Source organism: Barbatula barbatula (assembly GCF_947034865.1).
Source record: "Barbatula barbatula genome assembly, chromosome: 8".
In the NCBI taxonomy this organism is placed as follows: Eukaryota; Metazoa; Chordata; class Actinopteri; order Cypriniformes; family Nemacheilidae; genus Barbatula; species Barbatula barbatula.
Genome location: NC_136771.1, coordinates 7,372,710 through 7,399,623, shown reverse-complemented (window position 1 = coordinate 7,399,623; position 26,914 = coordinate 7,372,710). Strand labels below are relative to the sequence as shown.

General features: G+C 38.4%; 1 protein-coding gene across 1 annotated transcript; it reads right to left on the bottom strand.

Annotated features, from left to right (window-relative positions):
- abca1a (ATP-binding cassette, sub-family A (ABC1), member 1A) lies at nucleotides 1–26,914 on the bottom strand. Its single transcript, XM_079462950.1, has 50 exons — nucleotides 26,700–26,914; nucleotides 24,785–24,889; nucleotides 24,041–24,134; nucleotides 23,180–23,321; nucleotides 22,843–22,961; nucleotides 20,936–21,057; nucleotides 19,879–20,070; nucleotides 19,147–19,236; nucleotides 15,981–16,224; nucleotides 15,760–15,899; nucleotides 15,566–15,682; nucleotides 14,994–15,188; nucleotides 14,047–14,252; nucleotides 13,573–13,749; nucleotides 13,150–13,372; nucleotides 12,710–12,931; nucleotides 12,414–12,618; nucleotides 12,212–12,325; nucleotides 11,736–11,907; nucleotides 11,512–11,643; nucleotides 11,267–11,406; nucleotides 11,051–11,188; nucleotides 10,736–10,968; nucleotides 10,532–10,604; nucleotides 10,159–10,361; nucleotides 10,016–10,064; nucleotides 9,800–9,904; nucleotides 9,036–9,184; nucleotides 8,812–8,936; nucleotides 8,356–8,454; nucleotides 8,003–8,192; nucleotides 7,798–7,892; nucleotides 7,673–7,705; nucleotides 7,471–7,576; nucleotides 7,292–7,366; nucleotides 6,473–6,642; nucleotides 6,216–6,393; nucleotides 5,972–6,087; nucleotides 5,677–5,821; nucleotides 5,435–5,558; nucleotides 5,017–5,146; nucleotides 4,796–4,916; nucleotides 4,593–4,655; nucleotides 4,405–4,511; nucleotides 4,136–4,277; nucleotides 3,918–4,052; nucleotides 2,970–3,073; nucleotides 2,780–2,872; nucleotides 2,362–2,605; nucleotides 1–1,934 (listed from the first exon to the last, which is right to left on the bottom strand). The coding sequence occupies exons 2-50, from the start codon at nucleotides 24,848–24,850 to the stop codon at nucleotides 1,794–1,796; spliced, it is 6,798 nt and encodes a 2,265-aa protein (XP_079319076.1). The 5' UTR covers nucleotides 24,851–24,889; nucleotides 26,700–26,914; the 3' UTR covers nucleotides 1–1,793.

Below are 26,914 nucleotides of genomic sequence, written 5' to 3'. Positions count from 1 at the left end.
ACCAGTACATTTACCTTTATTCTGACGCATTTAAAAAAATTATAATAGACTTTTAAAAAGCATATCATACATGTTAACGTACAGATTCATTGTAGGCTAAATAAAATGCATTCATTACATATTACGGTAAACGCTTTATATCAAGACGCCGGAAGTTCTCTAAACACGTTCTCTAAAAAAATCACAAAAGTGTATTCCCCTTTAACGTTGATAGCCCTACTTTCAAGACATTAAGGAGCAAAGGGGATGCCGGGGATTGAACCGGGGGCCTCATACTGTACATGCATGCGCTCTACCACTGAGTTACATTATAAATAAAAAATCTGTCTATTTAACACAAGTTTGACTGAAATAACGTTTTTAATATTTAAAATTGTAAACACATACATTGTAACACAGAAAACAATGGCCATGGTGGGACATGTAATATTAATGTCTAGCAATCTTTTGTCAAACACATAATTGTCTTTTCAAAGTGTGAATGTCAAGACCATTGAATATAATAAAGTGCTTCAGTTTTGGACCAAAGACAATACATTTTTTCTTCCAAGTCATCTGATGTGCAGCAGGATTGTTGCTTTATTTTTTGGGGGGGGGGGCTGTTTGACTAAAGAGCACCACAGGGATTTGGAAAAAAAACAGTATGTAGCACCGATCGTTGCTTTTGGTCACTTCACGGATAAAAAGGTGCCATGTTGAGAGAAAATGGCTGTGGAAAAAGTGGTTTTGTGGTATTACTAATATAACAATTAAGCTTAACAGAATAAGGAGGCACATACTGAGTTATTAACTCCTGTACTAGACCCATGAATGCATTTTCTATAAAAAGATGGCCAGACATTTTGTGTCTGTACCTCTCCTGCGTTTTACATCTGAATACCTTTATGAAACAACCATGAATCTCCCAGTGAAATCCGATTAAACCCTCTTCACACGAGTTTACACATTGAACAGCAACCACCAGGGTATACTCACATTGAAAAACTTCAGGATGACAAAGCTGTAATGGCTCTTGGAACTGCACAGAACACATGATTTAGCTCACATTTGTTTCCTAAACACGGAATCCATGTAAAGCATGCAATAAACTTTCAAATTCACCATGTAAAAAACCAGCTAGCAACTGTTTTCGTCACAGTAGATGTAAATATCGCCGTTCAGAGGACAGTGTGTGCTTGAGAAAAAGCCATCTGTTCAAATCGCTTTTGGCATCGCTTCGCATCCAGTAATGGCTGGCATCGTTTTTAGTCCGGAGTGTTGATTCAAGGCACAACACTTTCAAACACAATAATGAAACATTGCACATCTTCAAAATATCATCTGCTTATAGGTTTAAATGCATATCTGAAAATAAAGTACAAAGACAAAGAGCTGTCGCTGAAAGGCAGTATCAACGAAAGTTTAAAGCTGGCGCTAAAGGAAGAGATGAACCTCTGCCCTGATTTAGACATCTGGTTTGGCAGTGTCTGGGTTGATGTTTTTAATGGTCTCTTCAATCGAATGTTCAACGCCAGTGGAGCGAACGGCTTCATGTTTCACCCTCACGAACACTGAGACGGCAGTGAGCGCCAGGCTCAGCGCCGTCAGTATATTTGACTCGATTGCGATTCATTTTTATGCATTGATTTGCATTTGTATCAGTAGTGTGTGTCTAAGGTCCGTTGCCCTCGTGCGGGCACACACTTAACTGAAATGAACAAAAAAATAGTACAAAAAAATAAAAGAGTACAAAAAAACCCACGCTAGTCCGAGAAAGATGGATTTTTTATCCACTGAATGGAGGTCGCAGTGGATCACACGACTGTCTCTCTGGCCTTCTCGTCTATGAGGAAAGACTTTAGCTGGGAAATGTCCACCACGGCATCGCCTTTGTTAACAGAAATGTCTTTCAGGTGGTCCTCATCACTTTGGTCCTTGGCAAAATTAACAAACACCTGAAAATTTGCATAAATATAGGGTAAATATATTTTGCCGAGAAGGGATAATAAAGCTTTATTAGTTTTTAGATTTTATAAAATATATTTAATTTAGTAACAGAAGTACATGTTTAGTTTAGTTCATTTTTGGAACTGCAGAGGAAACAGTAACCATATTAGATAATTTGTGTTTTAAAATGATTATTCCTTATAAATATTCCTAAATATAAATATATTCCTAAATGACTACACACAATACTTTTTCAGAAAATGAACTGTTTGTTTTTTAACATGATTCAAAATACGGAAAATATTTGATTTAGCTTTGCTCTATCACAAACTCCTTTCTAAGGTTAATAGTTTTAATCAATGACAATACTGCTGTGGAACCAACTGAACTGAAATTGCAAACAGAATGGAAACCAATCCGAGCAGGGGTTCTTACTTGGTCTAAGGTGGTCTGTGAGACGGAATAGTCCTCGATGTGGAGCAGCTCTTTGTTCTTAGAGAGAAGGCTGAAGATGCGGGCGAGGGAGGTGAGGGAGGACGGCAGCTGGTACTGCAGCATGTTTCTGTGTCTCTCCTTCAGGGTGCTTCCCGGCAGCTTCCGCTCAATAAACTCCATCACCGGCTCCAGCTGCGGATCGGAACCTGCCACCCGCAGGATGATGGTGTACCCGTCACCGAACCTGGTGCAGAGGACAAAGGCCTTTCAGAATACTGATCTTACAGTATAAAGGAAAAACAGATGTGAATAAAATTCGGCACACTGTACATAGGAAAACCTTTGAAAGTCTCCCAGGATGCACCTCATGAATTTGTGGGTTGTATGGATATGGAAAGTGTTTGGTTTGCATTCCTACCTGTTCTTTAAGTGCTGCACGCTGCCCAGACAGCGGAACCTGCCGTTGACCATAATGGCCATACGAGTGCAGAGAGCTTCACACTCCTCCATACTGCAGATTAACATGGAACCATACAAATTTAGCATTTGTTGCTGTGTCGTAGTATGAATGTTTTGGATAAAAAGAGGTTGAATTTTCTCTGTCTCACCTGTGTGATGTCAGAACAACCGAGCGTCCCTCTTTAATGATGCTGAGGATGCAGTTCCACAGTGCCCGTCGGGCTTTGGGGTCCATCCCGGTGGTGGGTTCGTCCTGTAACCACAGCGACAGCCAAGTTAACAGTGGCCCACAGATTCAGCAGAAAACACAAGCAGAACACCGTAAACAGAGGAAGGAGAGTAAACATTGTCCTTGATTCAGACTGACATACAGTCGAATTGAGCAGTCTTGCGCTTAGTGCTGCTGCTAGCCATTTTGGTGCCCTAAACATAATTCCATTATGATGCAGCGCTGCAGCGCGTATTGTTTGGCCGTTTTTTTTTACATATACATGGCTAAAATGTGCCTGCCTAATAATATTTCTATAGCATAATGAAATAATATTAGATTTAAAAACAAGAAAATTTCCATTAGGCTATTTTTGGTGCCCCCTCAGCACTTGGTGCCCTATGCACAGCGCGTGATTTGCGTGGTGGGAGCGGCGGCGCTGCTTCACTTGAACTGGCCTGTGCAACCGAATTTCTTTGAGATTTAAACACTTTATGGCGCATTAAAAACAAAGCAGAAAACAAAGAGAACTTCTGGGAGTTGCTTTTAAAAAATAGGTCTGTCAAGCAGTCGATCTGAGCACGGTTACACAACAGCTCTGAACTAAATTGGAATGAATGTTCTTTTCATGAAATCGAGGTCACCCAAATACATCCATTTGCAGCGATTTTGGAGTATTTTAAAAGTATGAAAGCACGGAAATCTTAGTGGTTTTGTGTTTTAGTAAGTCTGTCATAAAAACTGAATTCATTTTGTCCATCAACTTATTCATAAGAATATTCGCTTTGCTAATCTAGCTACCCACAATATTTTATCGTTTGCCTTTTCCATTAAACCCATTGAATCACTGGTTAATTTTTTTTACAAAGTTTATAAGTGGCACACGAACCAGGAAAACTACAGGAGGGCCTCCAATGAGCGCCATTGCGGTGGAGAGTTTTCTCATGTTTCCTCCACTATAACTTCCCGCTGCTTTGTCGACATATTTCATTAGCCCCAGTTTACGAATACCCCAGTCTGCCACCTGCAACAAACAAACAACCAATCAGATGACTCGATTATTACTTCCGATATAATGATGTGGTCAAAGTTTTGCACACAACAGACCTCGCACACTTCTTTATCCGGGACGCCCCTCAGAATGGCGTAAAACTCCAGATGTTCCCGGCCGGTTAGCAGGTCGTTGATTGCATCAAACTGTGGACAGTATCCCATGTTCTGATGGACTTCATTGATTTCTGTCAACACGCTTTAGAAACAACATAAAGTTGGTCAAGGTTCAAGAAACATAACCTGATTTTGAAGACACTGGTTTCTGCATATGGTAGTAAACAAAATTAGCATGTGTTAGTCTTAAATGTATGCTGTTGTTGTACCTCTTGCCCGCCAAGTAGGCCTCTCCGCTAGTTATTACAGAATCTCCAGTGAGCATCTTGAACGTGCTCGTCTTTCCAGCACCGTTCACACCGAGCAAACCAAAACACTGATGAGGCAAATCTCACCATTAAAATCATAATCCTCATCAGAATATCCCAAACTATAAAGTAACAGGAAGTGTGCTTACCTCTCCTGGTGGGATGCCCACACACAGTCGGTCTACAGCTGGTTTCTGTTTCCTTTTGTACACCTGCAGGAACAACAACATTACTGTAAAACTAAACAACAACTAACGTAATATTTAGAAACGTGCAATTCTTACTATTTGAAATCTGTTCATCTATACAGAGATGCGTGTGAGATGTTAGATGCCACAAAAATTTCACATACCTTTGTGAGCTGCTTGATCTCAAGAATATCAGTCTGTCCGCCTCCTCCCAGAATCCTTTGCCTCTCTCTGGCCACATCTTCATCCTCCTCTCCTATTGGCAGCAGCTTAGTGCTAACTGACCTATAAACCAAAACATTTATTATTTATTTTGTAACATTGCATTTAGATTCATTTCAGTTTTTCCAATTTGAAAAGATGAAAGGTCATGTTGGGTCATCACCTGGCCTTGATGCAGAAACGGTATTGGATGAGGACGGTGATACAGAAGAAAACCACTCCTTCTACAGCCATGGCAAAAAGATTCTTGCCCACCATGTCCCACGCCAGAGGAGAACGGAACCGATTCTCACCTGAAACAATCAAAAAGGCAGTGTTAGAAGACATAGTCTTAGTATTGAATGTTCATGAAGGATACGCGCAGTGCTTCCTGCCTTTCTGTCATGAGTGCCTAAATTAGGTTTAGCCTTATTTGCTCCTGATTTATTTCTCAGAAAGTATTTTGTTTAGAGGTAAACATGTTTGAGCAACTGTAATTCCAATGCATGTTCCTGGAAACCATCCAGTGCAAGTCCAGAATACCACTTGGACCTTTACAGCTTGCCAAATCAACTCTAAATGATCAAAAAAACAGTACGCACCGAATCTCTCCAGAGCATCAGCCATGGCTTGATTCTTCACCATGTCGATGAGACCTCTGCCCAGACAGAAGTGAGGGAAGATCAAGAACACATTCTTCAAGATGTTGTTGATGCCGCCAATCTCCTAAACAAATCAGGAGAAACATCAAGAGGTCATTCAGGGACTTTCCAAGCTGTTTGTAGCAGTCTTTGATCATATTATATGTATCAAGTCTTATCTCCAGTAACAGAATTTGACTTACATTGCTGCCAAACAGCTCCAGGACAAATGTGGACACGCTGCCGTTTATCCCAATGAGGATGTTGATGCTTGTCAAAACCACATATGCTGTGCTGGGGATCTTAAAGAAGAATGATGCTGGGTACATCAGGGGGGTTATGGACCAGCTAGAAGGACACAACATTTTGTTTTTGGATTTATCTATGCTCAATGCTTTCATACTATTGACACATTTTTGGAGATCATATGTGTTAAAATCACATATAGCACTATACCATAGTATAGTCTCTATAGTATTATAGTGCTTTAGGCCTTACCCATAAAGCAACAGCAGTAAAGCGAGAACAGGGAGGTTGGTGGAGGACACGTAAGCCTCCTGCTGGAAACAGATAAAGATGATGATGACCAAAGTCGCTGGAACAATGTAGTTGCACTAGAGGAGAAAGACAAAATTTGTTAAAAGATGCTTAAACAGACCACAGATCTATATAGAGTCTTTAATTATTTTAATACAATCATTAGAAGAATCAGTCCAATTTAACAGGTTTAGCACACACTAACCATATCCCAAACAAAGTTGGCCAGCCAGTAGAGCAAAGGTTGCACTCCACTGATAAACTGCATGTGTTTTGCTTTATTCACTCTCTCCTGAACGAGGAATACCACAAAACTGGCTGGGACGAAGGACATGGCGAAGATGACGCAGATGGACACCAGCACATCCACTGAGGTTGTCATTCTGGAGGTGGATGTTTTAAAATGTTAGAGATGGAGGTGGCATTGTAAAATGAGAGTATATTGATTTTGTGGTTACTTACAGGGCCACCTGCGAAAGCTGCTCTTTGGTAAGATTGAGCGGGTGGTTGAATGCATTGATGCTGAACTTGGAGCGCTCAGGGCCGGCGGGGAGATTAGAGCGCAGGACGGCATTGTTCATGACGTTGAGGAACGCTCCGATACTGTGCCAACCCTTGTTATTAAACCAGATCTAAACAACAAGAAGACACAGTCATAATGCTGGACATGGTCTTATTGGGGAATGAGTTTAAATCCAGTTGAAATGGTGCAGTCATGTGAGTTTTGGCTAAAGATTTATAAAAATAGATTAACTTAACCAGCTCTATCAAAACCTAATGTGTTAATCTCTGACAACCTTTAAGACTTTCTGATATAACAATGTAAAATTCTGTAGTACAATTCAACATATAAATAAAAAATATTACAATAATTAAATAAAACGATGAGAATAATTAAAGTTCTATAATTCAAATTAAAATATAAATCATAAATATGTAAACATAAATCTGAATATTTTACAATTTTAGATTGAAATGATACAAATAACTAAAATTCTTAAATATAATTAAGTAATTCCCTCATATATAAAGTACATAAATCATGAAGGTAAAATTAATAGAGAAAATAAGCAGAAATAAACACCTGCATAAATACAAAATTAAAACCTGAACAATACAGGGTTTGACAAATTATTTAATAGAATTTTAGCCGATTTTCTATTGAAAAAGCCGGACAATAAACAATATGTTGCCGGATTATTTGCATATTTATGCAACAACAAAGCATCTGTTTACAAGCTCTTTATTTATCAGCTTGTACAAAAGTAAAAGTGTACACACCTTTACGTTGTTCTTTGTGTCAAGTCCTCGGATAAATGTCGACAGGCCTTTCAGAAAGCGATCAGATGCAGTGCCCTGTGGGCATCAAAACTGGGTTTAACACATGCCAAAAATCCAAACACCTGGCAGTCACATTGATCTCTGTGGAGTAGCTGTCGATCAAATGTAAGCTGACATACCGTTTTAAGACTGAAGCGATTACGAATGTGAGTGATGGCATCATTGAGCTCATCGCCAGGTGGGAGGGCCTGTGAGCTTCTAGCACCCAATGAGAATCCACCATACCTGTAGACCAACCAGTTAGAAATAATTGAAAGTTGAATCTTTCAAACGTTAAGTGTAAATAATTGTTGTTATAATCTTAAAAAGTGGTATGTGTACCTAAATTCGTTGACCCAGAGTTTGTTCTTCAAGCTGAAGAGAGAAAACAACAGTTATAGAACTGGTATTAGGATGAAAAGGAATAAGGTAAAAAATAATGGCATTTGTGGATATGTTCAACACACCTTTTGCCGATAATCTGAGCGTATGTTTTCACCAAGTAATCTGAAATATTTCTGCCTGTCAAATTCTGTAAGGTTTCAGAACTGGTGACTTGAATCTGAGGAAATTAAAATTAAGCGCATCAGATTTTTGGAAGTATACAATGCTAAAATACAGAATAATGCTACATTGAAGTAATATGGTACGATATTCGACGGCTGTGTGTACCTGAGGTGGGGGCAGACCGCCTGCTCCCGCCGGACATTCCGGAAGCATCCTTTTACGTCCTTCACAGCTGCACTCACAAAAAGGTGACGGGTTTTCCATGCTCCAGTTTCCGTTGAGAAACAAATCCTGAACGCTTTCTGGAACCTCTGGAGTCAACCATTCTGCATCCCCATCCGAACATGACTTGCTACTGTTTCACACCAAAAAATCAAACAACATTAAAACCCACAAAAATCATTAAGTGTGTATAAGTTCACTTTCTATAAATGGATGTTAAAGTGTAAATTCAATAAATAAATATTTATAATTTGCACTACAGCAATTTGTGTATGTTAAACAAGGTCAGAACTCACATCGATTTCGGCTTGTCTAAGCATTTTTCATTGTGAACCGTATTATCCATCAGTGCTTCAAGTAACCTGTTCGTATGTCCGTCTTCAGGTGCATCATTGCTGTGGTGTTAAAGAATCATTAGACTCAAAGGATAATGGGTAGACTGGCAGGAAAGTGATGGTTTACACAAAAAATTTTATTCTGTCATGATTTATTCACTTCAAACCTTTCTTTCTTCCACAGAACACAAAATTATGTATCTTGAGGAAAGTTTATAACCGAACAGCGCCGGCACCCATATACTTCTATTATATGGACACAAAACAATGCAAGTGAATGGGGTGCTGGTTAACAACCTTCTTAAAAATATCTTATTTTGTGTTCTGCAAAAGAAGGAAGTAAATGATGAAGGAATTTTCATTTTTTTGGGTGAACTATTACTTTAAAGCACAGGGTGTGTGGCTGGTATTGGGTACCTGATAAAGGAGAACTGCTCATCATACATGCTGGGTTTTAGAGCGAGGCTTGGATACTTTCCAAATGGTGGTACAATGAGACTGAAGACCAGGGCAATGCACACGAAAACAGCAGGCAGAACAATCTAAAACCACAAACAAAAAGAGTTAGAGACTTTGATGATCCGCTGTAGGTGAGAGGTTTAATCAATCTGTGATTGTGTAAAGAGAAGGGAAGGTCGTACCTGAGCAAAGAAACCTTTGCGGGAACGTCGGGCGTAGAGGAAGCGCTTCCAGAGCAAAGCCACAAATTGTTGTCTCTTTAGACTCCAGCCTTTCACCTGGTACGAGCCTTTACCATCAGCTCCACCCAACCAGTCCGTCTCACGCGATTCTGCATGTGCACATTAACTCCAGTTAGATCTTTACATATTTTATAGAAGCTATTTACATTTGAACTAAAGATCGGAATAAGATGAAATCTGATTATTTTTAGCAATTTGGTCTATATTTCATTCTATAAACTGTATTCTATCAAACAGCCTCTGTTGAAATGTAAATTCAAAATGTGTGATGCAAGTAGGGCTGTCAAACGATTGATCACATCCAGAATAAACGTTTGTGTTTCCGTAATATGATTGTGTTATGTGCATATTGATTTTGTATTTATGAAAACATACACAAATGCATTTATCGAAGATATAAACTTATAATTTTAATTATTGGTAAATATACACAAATACATGTAAATATAAATATGTTTGTGTTTTTAGTGTTTATAAATACAAAAGTTCATACAGTATGTTTATAAATACCAATATGCACAGTACACAGACATATATTATGTTAACACAAACTTTTATTCTGGATGCGATTAATTGTTAGACAGCCCTAGATGCAAGAAAAATGTAGTACTCAATTTTTTACACGTGAACTTTAAATACTTGAGAATGAAATAAACCAAGAAGTGGAATGAATGAAGAATGAGTAGAATAAGTATCTGGATCACCTTCTGAGTCATTGAAATCTAATTCATCTTCAGTGAAGGGCTTCAGACAGCTCTGATGGTCACCAAAAGCATGTCGACGATTTCTCCGTGTGGGAAGAATTCCATCTGTTAACAACACAAGGGGAGACTTTGTTACTTCAAGGTTCTTACTGACTTTAAGAAAATATTTCTATATTTAAGTATTGAACACAATGATTGAACTGTGTTGGATTTTACCTGACAATTCAGCATCCACCCCGTTGTCCTCTGCGACTTTGAGGAAAATCTGCTCAAACATAAAAATGAACATAAAGAAAGAAAATAAATAAATTTATATGGTAGGAAATGGACTGAACTTTAAAATGTTTATAATCCATCACCTCTTCCAGAGTCGTATCAGAGATGCCATAGCTTGAAATGCCGAGGTCGGTGAGTCGATCATCAATCTCGTGGAAAAGCTCCACAAACCCTCCGGCTTTAGCGTACTTGTAGGGTAGAACGTAAGTGATCTCATGACCCAGATCTTCAACCATTCTGGCTGTGGGAACGTGCTTGAAAATCACGTTGGAGATCAGGGAGATATCTGGAACAGGAGTTTCAAAACACGTATGACTTGGTCTGTCTACACAGCCATCATGGGCACAATTTTTACCTTTTTTGCAAAGTTGAGGAACACGCTTTACAAAGTTTAGAATTTTCTTTTTGACTTGTTAGGAGACACCATAGAGGGTTTGTGTTTTGAGATGTTTGTACCTATTGTGGTTGTTTCACTTTCGTGGTCGCTGCCTAGTCCAGCATCAGAACTGCTCTCAGACACGCTGTCCACCTACAGAAATAATGAAAGTCAATGGGTAAATGATACAATGTTAAAGTAGGAAACACTTGGTTGAAAAATGTCACCAAGATGTCACCAAGCCAACCCTCTAACCCATAATGCATCTCTACAAGGATTCACACCTTCTTAAGGCTTTCTTTGAAATAAGACACGGTGCTGCTGGATGTTCGGCAAGAGCTTGCGGAGAGATCAAAGTCTTTCTTCACCAGCGTGAGGTAGTATCCCGTACCCAGCTGGGTCTTAAGGAACAGCGAGGAACCCACACAGCAGAGCTTTCCATGGGAGATGATGGCAATGCGATCTCCCAGGATATCGGCTTCGTCCATGTGGTGCGTTGAGAGGATGATTGTGCGAGCTAAACAAATCGACACTTGGCTTTAATTGACGTTTTAATTCAAACCAATGCAGGAATGTTTGATTCAACAAGCTCTGCCTACCTTGACGATATTTTAGCAGAAGGTCCCAGATGCCTCGGCGAGAATAAGGATCGACTCCAGCAGTGGGTTCGTCAAGAATCACAACCTTTGAACCTCCGACAAACGCCAGAGCGACGGACAGCTTTCTCTGCATTCCACCTATAGCAAATCATCAGACTTAGAAAACCAAACACTACATTTCGATTTGCATTATTTTCTTTATTGATATTAGCGTACCTGACAGCTGACTGGTGCGAGCCTTTCGCTTATGAGGCAGACCGATATCCATCACAATCTGCTCCATCTCTGCTTTTACCTTCTCCTCAGGCAAACCCTTCAGGCGAGCGTAGAACCAGATGTGTTCCTCTACGGTGAGCCTGGATGACATTGAGAATCGTTATGATTTTAGATCCAAGCTAAGCACATACCAAAACATGTAGCTTTTCAAATCCACCATGGGTTAAAATGCTGATATGACTCACATGCTAAACAGGACGTTATGTTGTGGACACACTCCCAGGTTTTGCCGTATAGTGTTTAGATCGGAGCGGATGTCTTTGCCCATGATGTAAGCTGTGCCCGAGGTGGGTGGGAACAGACCAGTGAGAATAGACCTAATAAACATTTAAGAAATATTTAGAATTATATAGAATTATGAACCTGAAACCAATAACATCAGATATAAATTATTGTTAAGTTGCCGTACATGGTTGTGGTTTTTCCAGCACCATTGTGACCCAGGAAGGAGGTGATCTGGCCTTCATAAAAGCCCAGAGTCAAATCATCCACCGCCAGTTTCCCGTTACTATAGACCTTCACTAGGTTCTTGATGTAAACACCAGGAACCAGGTGAGATGGCTCCTTTTCAACACATTTGGCTAGCAAAAAAACATGTCAAACATATTTGCACACAATTCTTAAAGTCCCCATGAAATCAAAATATAAGCTTTCCTCTCTCCACCAATATAGATTATTAGTAATTTTATGACATCATCTGGAAGTCTGAAAGGTATTTTAAATGCTATTGGTTGTTTTAAAAAGGGGATGAGCTAGTCAATATTTCCTGCCATAACTTCATGTATCATTGGAAATCTTCAACACATCAAACAAAGCTGCACACTTCAGAGGGTTATTTATATATATTATGTTATATTTTGTAATGTATATTTGTTGTTTCTATACCTTCAGTATTATCTTTCTTGTTGTTGGATACTGATGTCGTCCAGCCACACTTCTCCCCACACCAGTATGACTTTGTGAATGGGAAGTACCAAGGACGTGGGATGCCATACTGGCCTGCAAGAGTTAATTTTCCCACCATCAAAAACCATCTCACAGCTTTCCATCATCTGAGTGACACTCTACAGAGTTTCTGAATGCTCACCCGGGAACACAGCTTCAATATACCAGGTCATGATGCCGTATAACACAGAGTCAAACAGCATGAGAGAGATGGATGTGGTGAGACTGTAGTTGTCTTCCTCCAGGGGGCTGGAGAGCAGGTTACTCCACTGTATGCCTACACCCTGTTCCTCGAAGAGAGCGAAGTACTCGCACCCATAGCCAAACGCAACGGGGGACAGGAGGCTCTGCGGAACAGATGCAAGGGAAAACATTTTAAAAAATTGAATGTTTGTTCAGCAGCGGATGCAAAAATACATTAACAGAAGCCACACTCACCACAACCACTTTAGCCCCAAAGCCCACGTAATCCTGCCAGGCCACGCACAGCACATAAGGCAGGTAGAGGCTGAAGTATATGATGCCACCGCAGGCAGCTGCGAGGTTAGCGCGAGAGAAAAGCGTGCTGATGAGGAAACACTGCATGATGGTCACAATAGCAAAGGAAGTCAGGAAAAAGAAAACGACGCCAGGGTCACTGTAAGGCAGTAGATTGCCCATCTGAAGAAAAACAAAGAAATGTATACATGTTTGTTAGATATATATTTTAACAGAGAATGTGCAATATTGCATTGCTCTTTCATATCTTGGTCATAAGCATTATTCCAAAAATATTTTCCTGTGTTCATCCCAACAAAGAAATGTGTACAGATTTGTTGGGGAGTAATTTTTACTTTGGGACGAACTGCTCCTTTAAGAATGAATATGTTGTAATATACCTTTAGGATGACTACCAGAAGGGCGGCGCTGATGAGCAATGGTATCAGACTGCTTATAAACCAGCTCAGCCATAAGATTCCATTATCTAGACCCATAATCCTCATGGTCTCTTTCAGACGTGCTTCTTTCTCGTAAACAACACCTTTGATGATGATCGCTACTGAGTACATCCAGGCTAAAGTCATGAACAGAGGCATTGAGCGACTCATAACCTGCAGGAACCTACAGCAAAGAGGATAGGACGGATTAGACCTCTACAAAAAAGACAACAAACATGGCTCTCTCTCCGTCAGTAAAGTATTTAAGGCGCTGTTTTAAAACATAGTTGGTTGCCGACATAGACAATATTTTTAAGTATTTTAAGGCAGAGTGGAAAAGTTAAATGTACTATCAAAAAGTATCACTAAATAGACATGTCTTACATGTCGTCCACATAACAGGGATAAGGCATCTGTTGAATGTAAACTCCAGTTTTCTCTTTGCTGCCCGTAAGTGCTCTGATGATTCCGTGCTCAATAACGTCCTGCAGGTAGGAGAATCCGCCCCAGATGTAGCGCAGATCTTCAAACGGGTCAGCCCGAGGACCAGGATCCCAGTATCTAAAACAAACACAACCGTTAGCTCTTGCTGGCTTGGCTGGATGCTTGGTTTGATTTAAGTTGTGAAAACTTTTATTGTTTTCAGGAATAATACCAAATATGACAAGAATAGCATTGCAATGGCAAGTATTAGCTATAAGAAGCTATTATGAAAAACATATACATAAATCTTATATTAACATTATGAGTCATATATTTGATCTTTATCAGTAATATATTTATTACTATAAATTTAGATTAATATAAGATAAATAAGCCTTTTTGTTCTAAACAATGTATAAGAATAAAGTATCATACCCGTCCTTGATCTTGTTGGTGCGCTCTACATTATCAATGTCCATTCGTATCTTATAATTGACATTTGGTGGCAGTTCAGATGTGTTTAACTGCATATCAGGAAATACGATTCCTGCCCAGAACTTGCGGTTGTCCAACAGACGCATGGATTTATTTACCAGCCGTTCTTCATTGGCCACTGGCTCCAGCTTATCCAGGTTCACACACTTCAGGAGGGACAGGAATTATTAGAAAACATCATGCAGAGACAGAATTTACAGAGCACTTTAATTTTAATACAGTTTACTTGATCGTATCACAGCAATGAAGTTGAGTTTTGGACGGACATGACCTTCTCGAGCAGCGTGACTGATTCATTACTGTAATTTATTGGAGAATTGAAAGTTGATTCACTGTCTGTTGCAGTGGCACAATGACCCAGAAAAATACAAAGACGTGCAGTTAAAAAAAAGTAGATACAAAATTATTTAGCTTGGTTCTTGGAACTATTAAATTGATAAGGATAGATCACAAGTTGCCCATTTGTATGGTTGTCGCATTCAGGCAGATCTACAGAGGTAACGGTCCAACCGATAAAAATAAAATTTGACCTTACACTCATGTAATACCCAAACCAACATGTCCAAAAATGCTTTTCTTGAATGTGTGTCTCATTTTTAAGTAAAAATACCTAAAAATGTTTATATTAATATACTTGAGAGGGATTTACTTGAAAAAGTTCAAATTTTAAACAAATTCTTTTTCCAATGGGGTAAAACATTTATAAACGTAATTTAAGGTCTAATTCAAGTGCAATTTTTTTTCTTGATTTTAAGCATAAACTTACTTACATTTTTATCATTTCGGAAAACAAGACAAAATATAAATTTTGCTTCTGAGATAAATGTATACTGGTTTAGGAGTTTGTAGATATTTCTGTAAATACAATTGTGTGCGTGTGTGTGTACCTCCATAAATCGAGAGATGGTTTGTATGGCCTGATCGGTCTCGTCGAAGACCTCTCTCCACGTGTATGATGTTCCAGGGGGACGTGTGTCTTCCGAGGCCTTGGATAGGAAACTGGACACGTCCTCCACGCGCCAGTCTGTCCCGACCAGCTTGGCATTGAAGAAACGAGCGCTGGCGTTGTTCTGCAGTAGTGTCTGTTCAGGACGAGATTCTATTAATTATTATATAAAAAGTGGATGCATCATAAAATATTGATATTAGAACGATAGTAAAAATACGTCACATCAATGCAAAAATAAATGATAAAAAACTCATACTGTAAAATTAAATATGTCATTATAGATATAGTATGACATTTTAGTAGTCACGTCAACAAATCCAGGGGTTTTAAGATCCCTGTCCTGCCAATAAGTCTCCTGAAGCACACATTGTGTGCCATTTGAGTTCAACTGTGAGGTCTACATGCAGTACCACTTAATTACAAAGGGTGGCAGTATTAAGAGCAACATCGTTTAGTTTCTTTTTGCAGGAGGGTTATCTGCGTTCAAACAACGGTGTGTGCGTAACTCACCCTAACCAGGTCCATCTCCTCGCTGTTCTCAATGAAGTTGAAGATTTTCGGTCTTATCTCCTCCCACATGCCTCCAAGATCTCTGAGCACTCCAAACTCTTGAAATGTCTTGTTGACCTAAGAGTAAGTGAAATATAGTTAGAATGTTTTCTGATGGTTGATCTTGCTGTGTCTCTCATTTTAGCTCTACTAACCTCATGAATGATCCTCTGGGTGGCAGGTGTATCTGGTGTGTACAAGATCTTTCCCATGAGCAATGGTTTCAGAGCCCTCCAGATCATGCGAGAAATGGGACTGGACTCCAAACCCTTCATTAGGTTGTTACAGTAGGGCGCTAGAGGGAAAAAACGTTTATTTAGAGTGGTTTGAGCCCTAATTTTTGATGTAGATGGAGTGAAATTTCTAATTTACTTACTGGAGGAGTTGTCGTACATGGACACATGCTCTTCATCGCTGTCGTTGCCGTGGTTACCGAACAGCGCATTATAGTTGTGATCCTCGTACCAGTTGAGGGACTTTATTTTGAGGCCGCCTCCCTCCGGATGACCGCACACGATGCGAGACACGGCCTGGTACATGTGGTTGGGGGATTGTGTGCTGTTTCCTGTCAGGTACAGGATCTCTGTTCGCATGTCACGCCAGCTCTTCATACTCGCAAGCTGTGCAAAGACGAGAAGAGATGAAATATGAGGAATTTGAAAGAAAACACTAAATCAATTACACTGGAGACGGAAGCTACAATTAGAATTGTGGACGGAAGACATAATGATAGACAAACTTTTTTCCAGGAGAGACACAATGGATATCTGACAACAACGTTTTTGCATGAAAGATGACAGTTAACGCTCATGTTTATAAATAGTTTACCCAGATATCATTCACTGTTAGAGTTGCATAAGGGACGCGAGATGAGACTAACACTTTTGGACTGCAAGAAAATTCCAACAGACAAGATGTAACTGGGTTGCACGTTCATTAAACACAATCAACATCAGTGTGTTATGTTGTTTTTTTGGTCCACGTGAGCCAGTTGTGTCACAGGGTGTTATTATAAAGTGTTAACTGTCAGCTGGAGGGCGTTACAGATGGTGACTTAACCCAAACATCATCAAAACAATAATAATAGAGAAACGTGCTTGTCCACATGCAACGCGATACATCTAATCTTTACTATTTTTAGGGCGAAGGCAACTCATTTTGTCATGAGATTATTGAAATAATCATGAACCAAGGAAATTATATAAAGATTCTATCATCATTTAGTCACCGTCATAACTATTGCTGTACGCTGTTTTTATATGTGACACACAAAGGAAAAATCTTTTGTTCAATAGGATGTTTATTGAAAAAGTTTGTGTTCCTTTCAAAAATGACAAGCCGATTGAAAGTGAGTAAAAGATCACAGAACTTACATTACAGGTACACAGAACTAACATATAGGTAATGCATTTAAAGGGACAGTGTACCCAAAAATGAAAATTATTTTGTAATTTACTCATTGTCACGTCATTCTAAACCTGAATGACTTTCTACTGCAGAACACACAAGTAGATATTTTGTAGAGCGATGGTAACCAAACAACATTGACCCCTATTGACTTCCATTGAGACATTTCCCAAATTCGTTTCATATACAGGTTTTCAACAACATGAAAGTGAATAAATGAAAGAATTTAGATTTTTGGATCTAGGAATTTTTGTGCCATTCGCCCAGCAACAAGCCGAATGGAGGCGGTGCTGTGACATGCTAGAGCGAGCCTGTTGGAGGCAAGGTTACTATCGGTCGATCTCTCAATGAAATGGAAAGCATACTCAGGAACACAGGAAGATAACCTACTTCATGAGATTCAATCAATGTCAATGAGTGAAACGGTATTATGAATACAAACGCGAGAATGTTTTCATTCTACAATAAATCGTTGACATCGTATCTTACATAAACATTTGTCATGTGAAATAAGAACGGTTATTAAGGAGGAGGTTTGTAAAGGATCAGTCAATATGATTCCCATTGCTTTAAAGAGATACTCCACCCAAAAATTCTGTCATGAATCACCCCCCCTAGTTCTTCTAGACGTGTATAAATGTATTTTGGAAAGAGATATATTTTGGAATAATGTTAGCAACCAACCGTTCTAAAGCGCCATTGACTGCCATCGTAAGATTTTTTTTTAATCTTTGGTTCTGTTGAACACAAAAGAAGATATTTTGAGGAATGTAGGAAAAGTGCTCTGGGGCACTTTTGACTACAATATATTTTCCTACTATGGCAGTCAATGGTACTTCAGAACAGTTGTTTGCCAACATTATTCCAAAATATCTCTCTTTGTGTTCAACCAAACAAAAACATGTATAGATGTTTGGAACAACTAGAGGGTGAGTAATTCATGACAGGTATTTCATTTTCGGGTGTGGTATCCCTTTAAACACTGTCATGAGCAAATTCCAAAATATCCATCAATTAAAGGAAAAAGGGCTTACTTCTATTTTTTACAAACATTTTCAAGCACCTCCTCCACTTTACAGTGAGTTCCTCTGGACACATCTTAGAATTCTGAATGGTTCATACAAAGCAGCTATAGCTAGTAATGGCCTGCTTTTATATCTGTCGACTATCTGTTAAATGTCAGATGAGGTGTCTGAGGAAGCTCTGCAGGCCAGACATGCAAACAAAGCCGAGTAACTCAAGAAATAGGCTGCGACCTAGAGTAACCTCCGGGCTGCCTGCTGCAGCACGGGTTATTAGAGTTCATGCAAGAACAAAGAGGAACTAATGTCTGTCAGGCCTGTGTTGGCGTTTGGTCGATTTCTGTTTCAGAAAATAACACCATGCCTAGCTAAAAATGTTCCAAGTTCCCAGCGAACAAACACTGTGTGTGATGAGGAAACTGAGTGGAAGACATGTTGCGAGAGATCTAAATGGGTGTTATCTCGTATCTATCGAGCTCAGCACTTTTCCCCGATGCTGGCAAGAAAAGCTGAAACTGCCGGGGCAAGTTTCCGTCGCTATCTCACCGAACGCTCCCTTGGGTCTGCTTTTTACAGCTGGGACATTGAGGCCCGATGCATAAGCAGAGAGTAGACCCCAGAAGACCCCCACTAACAGATATAAAGTATCAGCTCTTGAGTTTCTGATGGCGGAGATGTTTGGGGTGCAAACTGAAAGAGGAATTTGTTGTCTGCTTTTCACCCCGTAAGCAAAAGAAGCTTCGTGTCTCTTGATACTGAGGCAAAGCGGAGAGGTTAAAGATTACTATCTGGCCACAGCAAAGCAAAATAATTGGGGAGGAGAATAGCCTAGCTTGTCAAAATTCAAGATATTGAAACCAGCAGTACAATCCAGGTCAACAGCTGGTGCAATCTTCTGACAATTGCATAAAATTGTACTTTTCATGTGTGTCAATAATTCTCAAAGCTTTTACTTCGTGAAGAGGTTCAACAAGTTGCAGTTTGTTTTGTGATCAGTCATTACTGACTAATCTGGGATTAGAACATTCGAGCTTCAGGGGTAAACAAACACTTCAGTCTGGTGTCTAGTTCTATCCTCAAACGGGGGTGCCGGATATTTTAGGAGGCACTTACCTCCACGGCTAATGCTCCCAAGCTCTCCAGCAGGCTGTCTGTTGCCATGGACACATCTTGGATAATCTTTGGGTCAGACTTTACATCTTTCTGCAAGGCCATAGAATAAAAACAATTATTTGATGAAGTGCATGGTAAAATCAAGTTGGGTGTATTTGTATTTACGAACTCGCGCATCTTTCAGGTCATCGGGTATAACTGGGGTGATGCGAACACTATACTGTTGTGATTTACAAAAGAAACGTTAAATGGCGCGTTGTTCCCTCACTTACATAACTAAATCACTCGGTAATGATGAACCGTCTCGAGATCTTTTTACTCAAAAGACAAAGGAAACATTCAGATACACACAGACTCTTCACAAAGACATATGTGAAGACCTCTGGTTGGTGGCCACTGCTGTTAGCCTCTAATGTACAAATATGCTGAACTAATTACACCGACATATTGTGTGTGACCACAATATTAGTCTGTTTACTGACAAAGTTCACTGTGTCTGTAATACAAAAATATATTTGTCCTAGATTGAACTTGACTCTGATAACGTGTACTTTACAAAGCATTTATTGTATTAATGTAGCCTACACACAACCTTATTCATACGGGTCGTTATATAAGAGGAATCATCATCAACAATCAAGCAAAAACTTCTGCCTCATCTTATTGCTTGTAATGGTTATCAAAAAACAAGGCTGAATTCTATAAATAGAGTTTGTGTAAAGATTGTATTACCCGTATTGGCTTCAGGAAGTCCAGATTGGAAAGGAAGTGGCTCTCTGCATTGTTTAACCATTCAGTAGATGATTGACAGATGATGTTTTGTGTCAGCTGGGACACATCCTTATCAGCTATGGTCACAAAATCCTCCAAAGACGTAGAATTGCAGAGGTCTATGAGGTGAACTCCAAAACCTCTAATAAGGACCTGTAGGTCAGAAAAACACTGTTAAAACGACTGTGGATTCAAACGCATTTTTAAGTTAAATTTACCTAATAAATTATATTTCTTGTCAGAAACACCATATATACCTCCACATTTAAAATTGTATTTACAGTATGTCAATGCGTTACATACCAAATTCTGACAACAACAAACATTTCATTTTTGTACAATTTAAAGGAAAAACTTTTAACTAAATAAATGTAATCAATCGTCAATTCTAATCTGTTCAAAATAAAATGAAATAAATATGTATTGTATTTTAATGTGGCTTAACCATTTTTCTGTCTAAGATTTACAGCCAAATGGGAATCTGATTAAGATGCATTTTCCAAAAACCGAAAGCTGAATGTTCACGTAGCGGCCACTGTCTTTCTAAACATCTGCCATAGGTGCGAGATTCAATCAGCCCTTCTAGTTTTCCAGGAATAGTCACCAGGCTGTAGCTCTGTAGGACAACAGTCATGTGACTTTAAACCCTCCCTCTTATGCTTCGTCATCCCCCCTCCGCCGTGCAACAGCACATGCAGAGCGATCCATTTTCCAGCATCTGACCGTGATATCCCATTGTGACCTATAGAGGCTTCACTCTCCTTCAAACGTCTGAAAAACAGATTGTCTCATATCTCTATAACCCAGCGACAATTACATAATCCTCTCCAAGCTAAATGGGTGGGTGACACACTATATTAATTGACTGATGCTGGGTTTTTTAAATGCTGTGCATACACGAGTGAAGATAATTATAGAAAACACAGCAAAAATCCTGAATTTGTTCACTGTTGTTCTTAAACTCTCTGTTCTGATTGGTTGTTCAAGGACACTCGCTAGTCTGGATCAGTTGGCTTACCTTCTCCAAGTTGACATTGGCCTCCACTATCTCTTTCACAGCATGCTCTGACAGAGACGCGTTTTTCTCGAGAAACTCAGACAACGTTTCATTATCACGCAGAAAGTCCTTGAGTTTGAAACCTGTGAAAAAATTTAAATGTAAGCATTAAGAGAGAGAGAGTATATACTGTATGTATAAATGTATATATTTAAGTAGGATTTAAGTAGACTGAATTTATGTTTCTCAAACCTTTTAAACCCCATTTTATTTTTATTTTATTGAGAGAATGGCAATAATATATTTTATGCAGTGGCTATTTTGAAAAAGCCCAAGCTATACTATAAGACAATGGATCTCATTTTTTCAAATTTTCTTTTGAATTTATAAATCTAATAATATAAAAAGTAAATGTCCAAATGCATTTACTAATGTGTAGATTACTCATACAAAAAGTATGATGACGCTTACAATTCACTCTGATAACAAAATGCAAATTGTTGTTTATTAAATGGACCCATTACATAAAGCAACGATTTACAATTTCTGCATGATTTATATTTTTGAACAAAGGGTGTAGTTGAGAACATTGTGAAAAGCATGACTCTATTCCCAGCGCGATCATAAAGCCTATGAGGTAATGCAGAGTTGCGTTAGATTATTGCAACAGTCACGAGAGGATTGCTCATTTAGTTCTAATCGTGCAGGATGTTCAGTTATAGAAGGAAGAAAAAACAGGCTTATTCACAGAGCTCATTGTGTTATGACAGTAAATTCCACAGAAGTCAATGGTATGAACTGTTTTGAATCTTCCCTCTTTATGCCGAGGTTACTGCAGGTCATTCGTCTTTAAGTTCTCAGAATTTACCAGGTTTTTTCACTTTTTCGATTAGTTAATTCTATATTTTGGATGTATTTGTACAGACGCGATAAAAGGTCTTTCTATAAATATAGATATGTTCCTCATGAAAGTTCTTAGCAGAAGTAAAAATAAACATTTGTCTTTAGTATAGGCATCAGCTCTGACGGTTTAACCACAATCTCAGCCAATCATTTACATAACTGGATGATTTCAAAGCTGGACGTGACCAGAAGGAAAAGGATTCTTATAACTCCAGCATGTTCTCTGACAGCTCTTCTTAATAAACATCTTTCCGGAACACTTTTTTGTGCATGTCCCGGTGAAATACAATTGTTATGTTTAAATGTCTCAAAAGGCTTTACTATCCACTGCGGCCAATGCTCGCATCCTTTTTATCAAACCCCAGGTGCAAACAGGGGATCTTCAGGGAACATTAATTAAATGTTGTCAACCGTGAGAGGATGTCTTTCCAGCATGCCTTTCTCAACAACAACAAACAATCCCTTCAGACTAAATGAAAAAACTGAAGATATCAGCAAATGTGTCATGATTGTTATTAGTATAAACATAAACAATGTTAACTCTTTTGTTTTATTAAAGGTTGATGATTGAAAAAAACTCAACGTTTAACAGACATGAATGGCACCTAAGTTCAAGTTTTGATTTTAAATCCAACAGTCAGTATCAAGAATGTCAGTGTTCGTAGTTATGCAACATGTCTGAAGAATACATTCCTAAGTGCTCAGTGATAAAATTTAGATATTTCTCTTTATTCATCACCGTTATTAAACCAGAGGGATGTGAAATATGATTTAAGATGGAAAAAAGAAGCAGATTCCTAAAGTCCACTAACTTTAGATGTATTTCTTTTATGATAAGACTTCCAAAACGTATCTTCAAACGAATAAGCTGGAGTTTTTTTCTACAAATTATCTGAGGCCAACTCAACAACAAATGCTTAAGTGGTAGAGAAACTTCAAGAACTGTGAACTTTATGCCAAGAATGAACTCTGACACACGTTCCAGATTCCCAATTTAATAGCGATATGCTTCAGAAGAGACTTACCTTCAGTATTTCTCTGCAGTTTTCTCAAGGCCCTAACCAGTCCTTTGAATCCCACAAAGCTCTTGTCTTGCTGACTGTAGAGGAGAATTTTCTTGGCGTCGGTGAACAGTCGGGAGATACTGTAAATGTGACGGTCACACATATACGGTAAATACATAACTTGAAAACCTATACCATAAATTAACTTGATAAAGATTTCCAATATAATATGTTTCATAATAATGACTCCGAAATCATAAATGCTGACAATATGTCATTTAGAGTGAAGGCATCGTGAGTTATTCACACAGTTGAATTCTCCACGATTCAACTCATCTCCAATGCTTGTAATGCTTACATGGAGTCATTGAAGTTTCCCACCGACCCGGGGGTCTCTCCAGGAGTGGGATGGCGAAAGCATGGGTTGTTAGCATTGCAGATGATGCCCTGCACCCAGGGTAACGCTCCCGCGGAGGGCATGGCCTTATTTGGAAAGTGGCCTGGAATAATAGAGCAAAGCAATCAGAAGTCAACATTTAATGAGGTAAGCAAGTAATATATACTGAATATATACTTTTATATAATAAGTTGCATCATGAACAATTAGACAAGGAACATACATTAAAAAAAGGTAATACTCAAATTTAGATTTTAACAGATCTTTTGGATATCATCTGGAAGGTTTTTAATGAAAAAGATGATTCCTTGATATTCCATGATTCCAAAATACTGTTAAGAAATCCCATGCACTGTCCAAGTTCATTTCAAATTGATAATAAACTGGGGCAATATGTAACAACCAAACATGGTGAAATCGGTGCGGAACAGATAAATAGGTCAAGCTCATAAAACTGTTGCTAAAACACTGTCCATTAAAATCCACACGTCTGCAAAGTTTTATAATAATTTACAACATAAAGTACAATATTTCCTTTTTTTACTATTTAGAATAGTAACTGACACACGGGACATTTAGATATATAACAGTTCTTGCTGTTGTTAATAGTTATTTTGCTGTCCTTGACCTCCCCTGAGGTGGGTGTGATTTCCAAAGACGGCAAATATTGATAGTCTGGGTTATATTAAGTTAAGTAAATTAAGACTGTGAATGTCACACAAACAGAAATAAAACTTTTATTGTGGATCACATTTATTTGGCTTTTGGTTTCACAGTAAACCTTCCCCATCTATGTTTTGAACATATGTTTTTAACACTTACATTCATGTTGTTCATGTGGAGGATAGTGAAGTCTGACAGATATCAGGATGAAAAAGATAAAGAGCGGCCATATTATCTCGATCAGCAGCTGAATCTGGAAAATAAAGACAATCCCAGTGACCATCACAGCTATTATTTTACATTTTTTATTGTTTTGGATACTCTTGGCATTAAGACAGCATTGCATACAACCAAGGCTTTCCTTCCCTGAATAAAAACATTAGAATAAATTGCTCTAGTCAATTCAAGTAATTCCTGTTTTTCATGATGATGGCTTCTTGTTTACCCAAATGTTGAATCTCTGGTTAATACATTCAATGCCAAAGTACATGCACCTGGTGTCCAATATGTCATCATTTAATACGTTTTTTGAAGCAAAACTACTAGACATTCTTGTTTTAAAAAAGGTTGATAAGAAAGTGTGGAGAGATCAGTTTGTGTTGTCATGTCACAGGAAGTAAAATGATGCATTAATAGTATTGATTATGTCATATTTTAACTCAAGCGTCATGACATTAGAGTATGGTTTAATAATAAAATAAATAAAACTGTCAAACAATTGATAAATGCTAAGCAGATTGTTGATTTATTTATGCATTCATTCACTTAGATTTAATTTAGTTACGAAGGGTATAGCGTCTGTTGGTGACCTCTAGAACTTAACAGATGTTGCTATTTGAAAAAGTGACCCGAGGGACTCCATATGTGTGTGTGGGTGTACCTATACATTAGGTTTTAACTTACAGTCTGTCTCCGTCGGTAAGTGAAGTTCTTCCACAGCAGTAATCCTAACTGGGTAAAGACAGCCATCTTGCCACAGATCTACACGGACCAGGCCGCTTCTCTTCACTGTTATTTCAAAAGCAAGTCGTTAAAAAAATCGGGAACAAAATTCAATATGCTGCTACACTTTCTTTGAATGATGGCGAATGGTCAGGTACAAGTCAAATATACAAATATTTCACCACTTTATCTGAGTGTACCTTTATAAGTAGGGAGTTGCATTAAATAAACAGAGACTATAGGACAAGTAAACATTCAACAGATTGTGAGGATCTGTGTTTTCCACCATTTCAGCCAATTTGTTTGTGCAGTTTGAGAATTGAGAGAGGAAATTAAACAAGCCACATCACATGAAAGCCGGATTGCTTAATGGGCAAAAAGTCCCCAAAAGAAGTAGGTACTAAATGTAAAATGAACTGTTTGGACACAGTGTCTTAGCACTGAAACACCATTTAGCTTATCTGTAGATATCAAACCACCACAAAGAATGAAAGGCAATACCACAATATGTGGGTTGCTTTGTTTCATAACATTATTTGCAACAGTCTAACTGTGAATCTTGAATACATCACTGTAGATAAGTTCATATCTATTTCTGTAAATGATGTGTCATCTGTTGTATTGTTATGTTTAAACACTGTGTTGTATTGTTATGTTTAAACACTGAACAGAGGAACAAATTTTTGTAATTGTGTACAGACAAGTCTAGTGTATATTATTGCCAATCTCTATACTGCATGTTGACCGGAACTGCACACAAGCTTTTTACCTACTCTTGCAATTGTGTATATGGTTGAGTGACAATAAAAGGATTTGATTTTAATATTAAGATGTCCTTTTGTTGTTTTGATTCAATAATAACAATGACTTACATCAGAAACTGAATGACATCATTTCGTAAACTAAATACTTTTCCTGAATTGAATTTTAGAATATATTAAATGTGCTTTCGTTTCCTTTTCATCTGAGGGAGAAATAATTTTGATTATTATCTTTTTTTAGAGATATTCACTCAATCTGTTTGTGGTGACGTTTCACCAAAAAAACGACGCCTCTAGTGGACACATGCATTTTCTTGTTTTTCCCTTTGTTTACCATTTTCTCACATCACTTCACCTGCGTCGTATGTCGTGATGTAAAGCATTATATTTCTTGCACATGCCCTACAGCAAAACAACAACTGTTTGACGATTGTTTGACAATAACAATTGATGTCACACAAGAAAGAATGAAGGATAAACTGTCGCGACCGACCTAAAACTATAAGAAAACAATTATTGCAAGTCTGTTGAAATGAATGTAACGATGTTAAATCTAAGTATATGTAGAAGCATCGAGATCTTTGATAACACCTCTACGTTACCACAAATTACAAAAACACAAATAAACAAAAACACGGAAAGACATTCATTTATATTAAATGCACAGTCGTGTTTAACATTCGTTTGAGCATTTTAATCCTAATAGTCGTTACATTCGTGTCACTTTACAGACGCTCAAGAGTTGAAGCGCAATGTGATCTTCATTGTTCCGCAGAGGAAAGGTTACTCTCGGTCATTTCGCGCAGCTCGCGCTGATCGGTAATTAAAACAAATTATGGCCTCAAAAAACACTATCATGATAAACAAGAGAGTTGAGTCAACGATACAGCAGTTTCTACACGAATGTCCAAATGTTGTTTACAATAAAGCGGACACGATGTGGTAGACATGCAGTTCGTCAAAAACAACACGAGCGCTTTTCTGACTACACGATGATTTTTTAAAATGTGTAAACAGATATACTATCACCAAAGTTGTTAAAATACGTGGCACATTGTCCAATTTATAAAATATTTTTTCATTCAAATGGGGAAAAAAGAAACTTCTCGACTCACCGCTTCTTTCCTCCAATATGATTATTCCTGGTTTAATGAACTGTAATTCCTTTTGAGAAGAGATAAAAAAAGATCTCTTCAGACTATCTTAAAGCGATATTGTCCTGTTGGTGCTGTGTGCTCTTATGGACGAACATTTTTTTCCTCTCCTCCATCCTTTTATACTGGAAGCAATGCTGCCGGTTTGAGAGGGGAGGTTACTGTCGGTCAAAGGC

Excerpts from the sequence above, each read along its gene's own strand:
- abca1a (XM_079462950.1), bottom strand. The coding sequence starts at position 24,850 with ATGGCTGTCTTTACCCAGTTAGGATTACTGCTGTGGAAGAACTTCACT. Across the intron at positions 13,750-14,046 it reads ACCAACAAGATCAAGGACGG|ATACTGGGATCCTGGTCCTC; the intron begins GTATGATACTTT and ends TGTTTGTTTTAG. Across the intron at positions 9,185-9,799 it reads AGATTTCAATGACTCAGAAG|AATCGCGTGAGACGGACTGG; the intron begins GTGATCCAGATA and ends GTGCACATGCAG.